Here is a 12981-nt window from a genome sequence, read left to right as displayed (position 1 = left end):
CATCGTTTTCTTAGAAAGAGAAGGCATAGTTTGCTATCTTTCTTTACGCTTCACAGATGGCAGACACGAAGTTACTGCTGCCAGCAGTGATGGAAGTTTCGTTTCGTGTTCGGATGTACAGCAAAAATCTTGAAGCTCAAACTCAACACAGTTTGGTGAAAATTGTGGTCGGGGAGTTTTGTTAGCATGATATCATAGCAACCGTATCACAGCTTGTAATATCATCGGCTGTTGTTTGCGTGTTGAGTTTTTGGTTTACGATACTCAAATGAGATTATGCACATTGGTGAGATTAGATCTTTTGATATTTTCACAACACTGATCAAGATCCAGGATTTGAAAAAAAAATGATAAATTTAGATCCTGCATGAAGAATAATCTCCAAGACTCAAATTCAAAGATTCTGGAACGTCCAAATAGTCAGACCAAATAGTGTCAAATATCTAATTTTTTAAAATCATAAAAACATAACTGTGAAAGGAAGCTTGTCAACATTTATTTGAGTCTGGGCTAATGACCATTTGACCTAATGGCCGAACACCCTCAGAGCGATAGTACCACATCCAGAAATGGCCTTTGATATCTTGATAAATGAAATTTCAGGAACTTGATAGCCCTATTGCATGTTTTGTGTATATTGGCTTAATATTATAATTTAACTACTCAGAACTTTAATAAATAGATCCTTGAACCATTTTTCGAATTCATATGAGCAAATAAGGCCAGATATTCCAGTAAATGGAGTAATTCGGAATTATTCTTGAAATTATAGACCAAAAAATTGTTTATTCTATAAATCGAAAATTCTATAGCTAAATGGTCCCTTCAATATCGAGTTATAAAAAGTTGTCTGTTGTTACTGTTACTGTCCAACTAAGTGATTTCCATGAGTAAATAGTAGCTTGTTGAATATTTAAAATCACTTAGAGACAATTTGCGGTGCAAAGGAATGGAACGTTGCGGCTCAATTTTGCTGTCAATTTGAATCACCTCTGGTTGTGGTTTGTTCGATTCATTAAAAAATCATGTTCGCCTCAGGTTTAAAATTTTCTTCCATTTAGATAGCCTACATATTTGTAACTCAGTGCAGTTTTGGTTGGGAGAGTTGGTTCAAAATGAAATTGCTCGCTATTGTACTGCTTCTGAGGCACTCCATCGATGCAGAATTTAATGCCAATCTACTCAAGGATTACTTGCAGTGGCAACATCTTAGGATTGCAACAATTTTCCATTGTTTGGATCAGAATGATGGTGATTTCTCTGTACATGAGTAGAAGCAAACACAAATTAATTTCCCGATGTAGATATTCTCAGTTTATCCCTGGAAATCACCCGTTCATACCCGGGAAAAATACACTTTGAAAACATTTCCAACATTACGGAGGCCCGCTGGAACCACAGTCACGTGATGCGATACGACTACCATAAGTTGGGAGCTTCCATCGATTTGAGTTGTCCGGGAACGACGAAACTATTCGAGGTGGTATCGAACCACGAATACTTCAACGCTTCGTATCACTGGCTGTTGTTTGGTGCTGACTCCGTGGATACGGCTTCCTGTCTTTTGAACGAGCAAAATTTAAATATAGATGCGAAAGTTACATTGGTAGTTGAACGTGGAAAATATTTGGACGTGATCTACGATGTGTACGACATTTTCAGTCCTTCGATAAGGCACGGAGCTGCCCTCAATGTCACGAACATGGGTACCTGGAGCACGGTGGGAGGATTCGATGTCGTCGTCAATCAGACCGAATACGAACGGAGGTTCGATTTTGGAGGCATTCCACTCAAGGCTGCTGTAACCGTCAGTGCAAGGTTTGTCAACAATGGTGTAGTTGTTTCAAATGTGATCAATTTCAGCCACTGGACCAAGTTCACCATACTACACTTTTGGGACATTTAACTAGTAATGACCCAATTACTAGGTACGCTCTTCATAGGTTCGGATACCGGATGCTGGAGTTCGTAATGTTAAAACACAATTTCTCGTATGTCGACTATTCCAGAATGTGTAGGATTCTTACAGAAAAGTTTACTCCTTTCAGAATTAAATTCGTTCGATCGTCTTCCTGGGGTTTGTCGAATACGGATGGACGGTCTAGCTTTGGAATCATTGGTCAGGTAGCCACAAAGCATGTCGATTTATCCATCAATGTTCTGACGTACACCCAGGAAAGAATTGGTATATTTGACTATACCGTTACAGTTAGCTCGTCTAGGTAAGGTTGAATGTCAGAACAGAAGCATTCCGGTCGATACTAATCGAAGTTTGATCCAGCAGGATGCTCATAGTATTCCGTCATCCACGAATTTTCCAAGGTCGCTACTTCTTTCTGCAACCGTTTCACATGGAACTGTGGATTGCGGTGTTAGTGATTAACTTCCTGGCAGTGGGCATCGTGTTTGGCAGCTTTTGCGGAGAAGGCATTAAGCTGTACGGCGACCGGCAGATTGTCGATAATCGTGGGCTGGCGTGGCTAACCGTATTCGGAATTCTCTTTCAGCAAGGTTAGTTTATGCATGATTTGGTTGAACCGTTCGGCAAATAGTGATCATTTCAGGCACACACTGCAGAACCCATCTCAGTTCCACCCGGATTGCTCTAATCAGTTCGCTCCTGTTCTCTGTGTTGATTTGGCAGTTCTATTCAGCGTACATAGTCGGTTATCTCTTGATTGTTCCTCGGAAGACCATGTCCACGCTGCAGCATCTGCTGGACAGTAACCTGAAAGTGATCGTCGAAGATCTGGCCTACAATGCGGACTATCTCAATGTAATTCCCCTCGTGTGAATTCCTTTCCTTATTGTATGGAACTCTTATTTCAGAGAACCAAAGATCCCGTAGCCATCGAACTATACCACAGGAAGATTCTGAACGGAGAAAACAACTTCATGAACGTTACCGAAGGCATCTCCTGGGTCAAACGTGGAGGCTATGCGTTTCAGTGCGATACAGCCTACGCCTACCCGCTGGTGAAGCAGACGTTTACCGATAAGGAAATTTGCGACCTGCAGGAAACTTTCCTGAATCCGATCCGACCGATGCACATTCCACTGCGAAAGGGCAGTCCGTTCAAGGAAATGTTCCGCATCACACTTAGGAAGACGGTGGAAACGGGCATCGGACGCTACCAGCAGAAGATGTATTTCACCGATAAGCCCAAGTGCGACAAGAACGATCTGGAAATAGTGGCCGTAGACATCGATCATGTTTTGATGTTGTTCTACGGGCTGGGGGTCTGGATGGTGGGATGTTTTTGTTTGATGCTGTTGGAAAGGGGTTGGTTCTTGATTTTCAATAGGCTTTCGTCCACGGATAAGAGAAATATTTTGCCGTAGTGTACCGGACACCCCAACTCTGGAAACAGGGCTGGTTGCGATCAATGCTGTCAAAAACAGTGATTTTAGTGACCATGTTGAAGAAATAAGTGATCAAACAGTGACTTATAGTTGTGAAAAAATGACTATAAAGTGACCAAAGTGAAGAAAAGTAGTCGTTCCGAAGGCACTCCAAATAAATGTTAGTAGATGTTCTAGACTCATTCAATTATTATCTCACACTTATGTTCGATATGAACGTTTAAAGCGAAAGATTCAATATACAGTTTATGACCAAACCGACTACATGGAAAACCATGGAAAACCAGGAATCTTCAGGGGATTTTATTTTTTCCTGAAAATACCTAGAAGCAGTCTTGTAAGCGGTCGCGGTAGACGAGTTTTTTTTTTGTGATAATTGACTGCCTTTGCCTCCGACACTTGCAAAACAAGCTATCATAGTACAGTATCAAACTAAAATGTCATATGACAGTCTCTGTCATACGATGTCCTAGTAATAACATAGAGGTAACTCTAAGACTAGTAGGTCCCGAAGAAACGAGCTCAACTTTTTGGCTCAGCTTCGGTCCCTAGCTAATCAATGCACCCCTCGAAACATATGAAAATCCACGAACCCCTCATTTTATCTGTCAAACTTTCATAGTGAATCAAAACAAACATAGTGTAGTACTGGAATTTATACTAGAATGGGGTACGTTTATCGATTTGATTGGGACCAATAGGCTAGTCAAGTAGTGAGCCAATTTAAAATCGTTAGTTTCGTATTTATTTTTGTTGGTTATAACATTTCTGATCATAAAGTGTTTAATTTATACTAAATTTAAGAATTAGAACGAAATGTCATATGATAGTGATATGATAATTTTATTTTTGCTCGAGTGTTATTCTACCGTTTGTGTTGTGTGAGAGAGACAACGGTAGAGCATAAGTGTACGAATACAAACAGACTATCGCGCACGACAACGAAGCGAGTGTAGTAAAAAACGTCAACCGTTTCAATCCCTGCCTGGAAGCAGACCTCTCTGCACTCTTTGGAATTTATAGAGACAGATAACAGCGCCAAACGGTTTGTGACGAGACAACGTTGAACCAACAATCAATACGAAACTAACGATTTTAAATTGGCTCACCACTTTAGTAGCCTATTGGTCCCAAGCAAACGATTAACGTACCCTATTCTAGTTGAAATTCTATTACTACACTATGTTTGTTTTGATTCGCTATGAAAGTTTGACAGATAACATCAGGGGTGTGTGGATTCATGCATAACATGCAGGGGTGAGTGAAATAGCTTGGGACTGCTTGGGACCGTTGTTCTGGTACTGAGTGAGCCAAAAATAATAATGATTTTCTTCGGGACCCAGTGGTCTTAGAGTTACCTCTATGGTTGAACTGCAGCGTTGGAAGAAAACACGCACACCAACATCCATACACGAACCCACACAACTGAACGGACGGTACTGCGCAAATCAAAACACGAAGCGGTTAAATCACTCATCGTCATCATTCAGCTTCGGCTACTTCCGTTTGCGTTTGCTTTCACCGGCGTTGAAAAATACTTCCTACGTTATAAAATAGGAAAGTTATGATTATTCCAACGTAATTTTTGAATAGAATGCGTGCTGTGTTGGCCAAAGAAGACGGCATATTTTATTTCGTTTAGCAATGATTTCGATACGTTGCATTTCCAGTGGCTTGGGTGTTGGAATAATTCTTTAGAGCGTGGGAACGTTTTTCCCATGTTTACTTCTTTGCAAATCATCAATTACTATTAGAGATTTACATCTTACTGATACCGGTGGTATATTGGAAACTCTTTCGCTCGAAAGCAAAACATATTGCGCGCTTGGATGTGTGATTGTTTTCTCAAGTGTTTCTGTTGCGTATAAAGTGGTAATGATTAAATACGGAGCAATCACAAACAAGTAAGAATCTTGCTTTCGCAATATAATGATGATGACTTCGAGGATGATATCGTCCTCTTCCCTAGGCTGATCATCAACGTCCGCGTTGACATCTATCATGCTGACACCTGTCAGTTATTGAGCCCTAATGGTGAAGTTGGCGGGGAACTCCCAACAGTTTAAATGTGCGCTCAACAGATGGCACTGCGATCACATAAGGGTGGTAATTATATGCCTTGTATGAGGAATTCAGTGCTAACATTTGAAAACGGCACAAAAGCCATTTGTAAACAAATGGTTTGTGGGCCCTTTACTCACTACTTGATGTACACCCACGCGACACAACAGCAACATCGGGTAGGGGAAATTTTCCCCTTCCTGACGATGATGTTGGTTTGCGTGGGCGTTCTTCGGGTAGCGAGTAAAGGGCCCACAAACCATTTGTTTACAAATGGGTTTTGCGCCGTTTTCAAATGTTAGCACTGAATTGATTAGTGGGATATCTTGTTAATTATATATCTTTGCTGGATGTCTCAGGAAATCCAAAAATTTTAATTTTCCTCGTTATTTTCATTCACACTTTGAACTTTATAGACCCACACACCAAATTTAAGTTTTCTGTTTCAGTAAAACGGATTGCTGGATCATGACCAGCAATCCAATGCTTTACTGAAAAACAGCAAACGATATTTTACTGAAAACATCAGCTAACATAAACTAACACCCAGTTGTTACCGGCGGGTAACATTGTTTTCATATGTTTAGTACACGGGATATAGCTGTATTTATATTAGGGAGATTATTTAATCGGCAACGGTCAATTTGAACTCGTTGGTGGGTGGCATAAGTGGACAGACGATCGAACAGCTAAACGATGAGTGCAGGTGGGTGGTAGCGACATCCACTGAACTCGAAGAGAGTGTGGGCGGAAACTCTCCCTGGAGAGAGTGACGGAGCCCACGATGGAGGAGAGTGAGCAGATAACGGAGGCTGGTGAAGTTTAGAGCCAATGCCACCCGACCATCACCCGATCGCTACCCGTCACCACCAAAGCCCAGTTAGGTTTGTTTACCATCAATAAATAAATAATTTAACCGTTGACCGTAGCGTTTGATAGGATCCCTTGTCCGAAAACTCTCCCACGCCCGTACGCCTTGAGACCCGGAACTATCAGAGGTCGTGAGTGCCCACCCCGGGAGCTGTCGTAGGCTTAGACCGGCAGCTTGGGGCTTTGGCAGGTCCTTCTCCAGGTCCTAGCGGTTCCGGGGCCGAAAAGTGTCTTATACAGTAAAAGAGCTGTCAAACTGTTAGCATTAAGTCGCAAGTATTTTTGCATTCGTGCACCACCATTCAAACCGCAGGAGGAGGAAGAGCTAAAAAAAAAACAACAAATAGGGGAATTTACGTATTCTCGTCAATCTAAGCAGCGTCCGAACTTCTATTAGCGATTTCTCAGCGTCACACACATACATGACAGGTTTGTTTGTTGACATTTATCTGCTGTTTGCTGTTCTACCAATTCCAATTGACAGAATTGATCAAAACGGGTTGAACATGTTTTTACAACGCTCCAAACTTCTCAGGTGAGAGTGACTATTGTCGGCAGTCTCTTTTTCTTCGGCACCCTTTCCATTTGAACTGCGTGTTAACCAGCTGTTCTATTATCGTCAACTCGAAATCAGCCGTATTTTGTAGTATGTATATTTCATTTAAAGAAAAATATGGTATAACAGGAATTCACAGTCGTAAAAATGTAATCAGATTGAAGCTGAAAAGGTAAGGAATCGGCTTAATACATTCAGCGAAGAGTTTTGATGGGAAAATACAGTGAAATAAACGTTTCAATTTCGGTTGCCGAAAACAGTCAATGGGTGCCGAAGCCATAATTTACCCTAGATAAAATTGTGTAGGTAAGGACACTGGCTCGGACACTGGTTATATTTAATAAACGATACTTGAAAACGAGTCTGGCGATTTTATCTTTATTATTCGTATATTTACAGAAGCTTGAAGCTCATATAGTGAAAACAAATTCGATTTACTGAATTTAATTGTTTAATCAGCAAAATGCTGCCAAATGTCAAAATTTTTAATTGCTGAATTATCAGTAAAGAAATATTGCTGATTTTCAGTAAAAAGTTGTCTTTTTGACAGAAGTCGGAATTGCTGAAAAAATCAGCAGCATTATTTTGCTGGAACGTTTGCTGATCTTTCATCAAGTCTAAAATCAGCAAAATTTTGCTGATGTTCAGCGATTTAAATTTGGTGTGCAGAGTAGATTAAGCTTCAGTAACAAATAAGGGGCGTCCCAGATCAAATTGCATCACGGTAAAAACACTGTAGAAAATTACCCATTGGATATTTATTCTTGATAATTTGGATAGAAGTAGTTTAGAGTGTATTGTTAAAACTGTATTTTTATCGCTGTCAGTTTTTAGAAAACTGGAAAAAATGGCGTTAAGCAACGTCGCGAATTGATTTTGCGCAAGCACCTGAAAAATCCTCAACTCTCTCATAGGGACATCGGAAAACTAATCGGAATCGCGCAGTCATGTGGCAAACGGACTGCGCCGTTCGTGACTACCGGGACTGTAAACGGGGAGATCTAACGCAAGGAGCGTCTACAGAAGTGGCTGCTTCCCCTGTTGAAACGACACGAGGGCCCTACGATCTTCTGGCAGGATTTAGCTTCGTGCCACTATTCAAATGTTGTCCTGGAGTGGTACGAAGCCAACGGGATCACTTTCGTATCCAAGGACATGAACCCACTTCCCCCTACTGGGCTATTATGAAGCAGGCACAACGGAAGCATCCCAAGGAGGTCAAATCTGAGGAAGACATGAAGAAAAACTGGGTTTCCGTACAGAAGAAACTGCAGCCAGATGTTGTACAGAACAGGCATACTAAAAGTACCGCCTCATGACAGTATTCCAACGTCTGTCGCCTTCAGATTGAGCTATAAGTGACAGTCCACAAAGAGGTTGTCATACTACATGCAACCAACAATCAATACTAAACTAACGATTTTAAATTGGCTCCTAGATTGGCTCACTACTTGACTAGCCTATTGGTCCCAAGCAAATCGATTGACGTACCCCATTCTAGTCGAAATTTTAGTACTAAACAATGTTGGTTTTGATTTGATATGAAAGTTTGACAGATAAAATGAGGGGTTCGTGGATTTTCCAATGTTTCGAGGGGTGAATCGATTAGCTTGGGACCGAAGATAGTACCAGAGCTGAGCCAAAAAGTTGAGCACGTTTCTTCGTGATCTTCAAGTCTTAGAGTTACCTCTATGCTGCTACTACACTACCAGTGTGCCGCCGAAGCTCGTTCGGTTGCTATCACGTTCGTGCTGCCCATTGCAAAATTTTCATCCGACATATTTTAAAAACGCGCGGTCTTGAGCAGATCAGTCATTCCGACATTCCGGCGAAAAATATAAGCCTACCCGACACCAACCTGACTTCTAGCAAACCCAACCAGGGTTTGGGGTAAGCTGAGGGATGTCGTCGGTTTGTGAAGGCTGTCATGACGACAGAAACATTGAAAACCTGGTCATAAAGAAATGTATAAATACAGCCCCATTCGGTTCACTACGTTCCAAGCATGATGATTTTAGCAAAGCGGGTATAGATGCGACGGTTCTAATACAGCTTTCATTCGTTCGTGCGTGCGTTGTTGCCAATGCACTTCGAATTCAGATCTGAACGTACGGTAGCAAGCAGTAGTAAAGCACACAAAGCAACAGTCAATTCAGATATAAACCATCTGTCGCAAGAAGGTTGTACCATAGAGGTAACTCTAAGACCAGAAGGTCCAGATGAAACGAGCTCTACTTTTTGGCTCAGCTCTGGTACTATTTTCGGTCCCAAGCTAATCGATGCACCCCTCGAAACATAGAAAAATCCACTAACCCCTCATTTTATCTGTCAAACTTTCATAGCGAATCAAAACAAACATGGCCGTGGGGATGCAAAGAGAAAGTCGACGAAGAGAATCTGTCAGGACGTAATGCAATGTTCAGCTTGAATTGTTGTTTGCGAGAAATCGACGATGAAAATCAAAAGTGACAGTTACGTTATATCGAGGTACACCTGTATTTACTCAGCATTGTTCCGGGAGAGACGAAAAAAAAACTTCCGGAGAAATATGATTTTATGATGGTCTGATTAAAAATATTTATTTTATGATGGTCTGATAGTATCATCTATTATTATCACTTTGTGTTCAATATGTTGCAATCAAGGTTTACAAGATGTCCGGATTAACTGGCATTCAGTACATTACGGTACGACAATTTGGGCACAATATTTACATGCTAAGTGTATGGATTTCAGTGCTTTACGGAAACCGTTGGAAATTTGCTAAGATCTTTTTATTTGGAAGTAAACAATTTGTTTTTATCGACGCCTGAATAAAAAGAGCTGTTTATACGGTCAGTTGAATTATGACTTTTAAGATGTACCGAAAAACTTTTAATGACTTACCGGAACCGAAATCACCCATTTTCTAACTTTATCGGTGTTTATTTCAGCCAACCGCAAACAGAATAATAACCCGTAAATTAAGGCAGCATTCCAGAGAGCATTCACTTCACCTTTTATTGAATATTGATTTCCATGCACATCACCTGTCAACGCACTTTATGATAAACCTTGAAACTACACCCAAACTCGTAAAACACTGACGGATCAAATCACCAAAATTAAGAATGAGATCAGCGCCACATAATTTGGCACTTTGAATGAGCAGTCAAGCGAATCGATTGCACTTCTTTCGGTTTCCAGAGGCAAATTTATTGTTGGTTGTCATGAAACTCTGCGCTGCGACATTTCACCTCTTGTGCCAACTCCACTCACCCTATAAGGGAAGGTACCATTGGTAAAACTTTTCTATCTCACTCGGAAAATCTTCGTCGGGCTTAGGTTTCGATGATCCCTCACCAACCCGGCAAAACAATGCTGCTCTTGATTACTCTGTCTGTAAAGTATACTGCACTGTACTGCCAGGCACTTCCCGGAAGCAATCAATCAAACTTTTCACCACCGAGCAGTCAACCATAAACTCTAGGAAAATTTTCCAACCTTTTCCGCCAAAAGTTCAAACTGTTCTGAGCGAAACTTTGCCACCGAAAATCCTGGTCGTCTCAACCGTATAGCTTTGGGAACTCGCACGACATCGACAAAATCCTTGCAGCTGCCGAACAAACCAAATGACAAACTACCTTGGGGCCGCCCATAATAACTCTAATGTCATTTTTTTTTGTTCGAATATTTTCCATTTCCGTTCCGGCGCGCACGCTGATATGAAGGAATTTATAATTCGAACTAAAGAGTAGCCACCGGAGCACGTGTTTGATCGATACACGGAGCGGTCGGTCGGTCGGTCGGCCGATTGGTTGGTCGGATGGAAGAAAGTGGTGGCGCCAATGTCCTTAGGAACCGTATTTGATATGGAAGAAGAGCAAAACAAATAATGTTCGTGCAAGCACACAAGAGGCATCAAAGTGGCCGTGGATGAGCATGATTAGGGTCGTCTAGGGCTAAAAATAGACCGAACATGGCCTGCTGCTTGTTTGCTTTGCAGACGTTTGGCTCTGGTCGTGTAAGATACTCATTTGAGTTCAAAACCATGCAGATGCAATTGACATCGCATATTTCACCCATAGTGTGAATCAACAGGTGCATTTACCTGTACAGTTCTTAGTGGGATTTGGGTTGGTTTTTTATTTGATTTTGATTTTCTGCTTTTTAAATTCAGTTTTGAATTTGATAAAGCTTTTATCCGTAGTTTTACTCATATTGAAAATCTAGACTCAGACAAACCATAGGTTATTTACATACACAAACGTGAATTTTGTCGAGATCTCAGCAAGAAACATAAATTTTGCTGAATCTCGACAAGTTTTTACTCAGATCCAGCAGGTGCCCATCTCGGTAAAAAAAACCTAAGTCTGTAGAAGATGTTTGGATTCAAAGTTGCTTCCAATATAATCAATGTTTTTCTATAATTAAATAACGAAGCATCGAACATGCAATCCTACATATTTATAGACATCGAAGCTGTTAGTCATCTATCATAAAGAGCGTACACTGAACCAATTTGACATATTCCTGTTATGTGGAAATCTAATAAATTTGCGCTATAAGATAATCCATTGAAAATGATATGATTGAAAATGTGTCAGGTAAATTCTATATGAATATCTGATACATTTACAATGCTGATAATTTGGTAACTTTTATGTGATCGTCATATGATAAATGAAAATCAGTCAAATTATAATAATTAACTGAAATGGATTTGAAACCCATAAGCATAAGCTTTACGTTTCACCCCAATATAATATATGTGTCATAAATCAATCGAAGTAAAGTTTATGTGAAAATCACATGAAATTTACTTCTTCTTTTGACACATATATTTAATCGATTTCTAAAAATAAATCGAAAAATAAACAACAGGCAGTGGGAGCTTTCACAGTTGTGTCTTTTTTTATTGTAGCTGATTTGGGATTCGATCAAGAACTGTTGAGGTGTGATGCTTTCGGTTTCTGCGCTCGATTCCACTGGGCCACGGCTGACTTCAAGATTGAGCTCGTTCAATTAGCATGAAGTAAGAACAGCTCTCCCGACATGGAATGTAGTGCAACTTTATGCTCGTTTTGCTAGAGTGAAGACAAATAGCACTGACAAGTTTATGTTCCGTTTCGGTGGTGTCGTTTGTTCAAATCTTTCTTAATGCGCCTGTGTGCAATAAAACAACAACTAAATTATATGAGTTGATGGAACTGGTTCATGAAGTTCGAGTACTAGGGCTGGAATCTGAATTAGCTGTGTAGAAGGCTTACAATTAGAATCACAGCAAAGTAAATATTGCAGTAGAATCATTTTTTTTTTTCAATCTCAATACATTCTTTTCCGGAACCCCTTATCTTATGAAACAATAACAAACAAAGATTATTCAATACAGTATCATTGTTGTTAGCAATATTTACAATATCAACTAATCATTTTAATGAGTGTACGATAACATCGTTGAAAATTGTTTCAATAATTTATGAAGAGCAATCATGTAAGATGTATTTTATTTTGAGCGATATTCATCCCAGAAAAACATGCCAAAACAAATGTTTGCTGTTGGATTTCTTAAAATGCAAATCTATATGACTATATAATGATTGGGATAAATCTGTTTACAATCTTTAAACCTCAAAAATCAAAGGAAGCTATTCCAATGAGATATGAGATATACATGTTTTCCTATACTGCAGAGTTAAATGACAGTCCAATAGTTTCTACATGTCTGTTTACACGCGACATATCAACAAACGTCAAAAATCGTTAAAAGCAACTTCAATAAAATAATAAAATATACATGATTATCTTATAAGATATATCTTTTAGTGAGCAATATTCATCATGAAAACAGGTATATTGTACTGAATTATCTAATAATGCAAACTTATATGATTTTCCATTACTTTCTAGATGTCTGTTCCCACATATATCAACATGACATATCAACAATTTTTCACCATGAAATATAATCAGACAATATTCATATACTTTTTACCTATCGCTAACCACGTTCGAAGCAAAGTATTATCAAGTACAAAGTATGTGAAATTACGATAGAAGTCATTCCATATCGCAGTCATAGTTTTAAAGTGATAATACAATGGAATCTATCAATCATCACATAGAATGAATAAATCTGCTGACATTGCTAT

General features: G+C 39.8%; 1 protein-coding gene across 2 annotated transcripts in view; it reads right to left on the bottom strand.

Moving 5' to 3' along the window:
* The window catches only part of LOC135706900 (cytosolic carboxypeptidase 6-like), a 51031-nt gene extending 41223 nt beyond the window's left edge, over nt 1-9808 (bottom strand). For both annotated transcript variants that reach the window (XM_065228583.1, XM_065228584.1), the window contains exon 1: nt 9737-9808. In XM_065228583.1, coding sequence (XP_065084655.1) covers nt 9737-9755 — 19 coding nt within the window. In that variant the 5' untranslated portion in view covers nt 9756-9808. The remainder of the gene's footprint in view (nt 1-9736) is intronic.
* Nucleotides 9809-12981: the final 3173 nt, after the last annotated feature.

This window comes from Ochlerotatus camptorhynchus, unplaced genomic scaffold (genome assembly GCF_037179485.1).
Source record: "Ochlerotatus camptorhynchus isolate MF236.1 unplaced genomic scaffold, CSIRO-AGI_Acam_v1.1 ptg000294l, whole genome shotgun sequence".
NCBI lineage: Eukaryota > Metazoa > Arthropoda > Insecta > Diptera > Culicidae > Ochlerotatus > Ochlerotatus camptorhynchus.
Note: the sequence above shows the minus strand (reverse complement) of the source record. Positions and strands in the feature narration are given on the sequence as shown.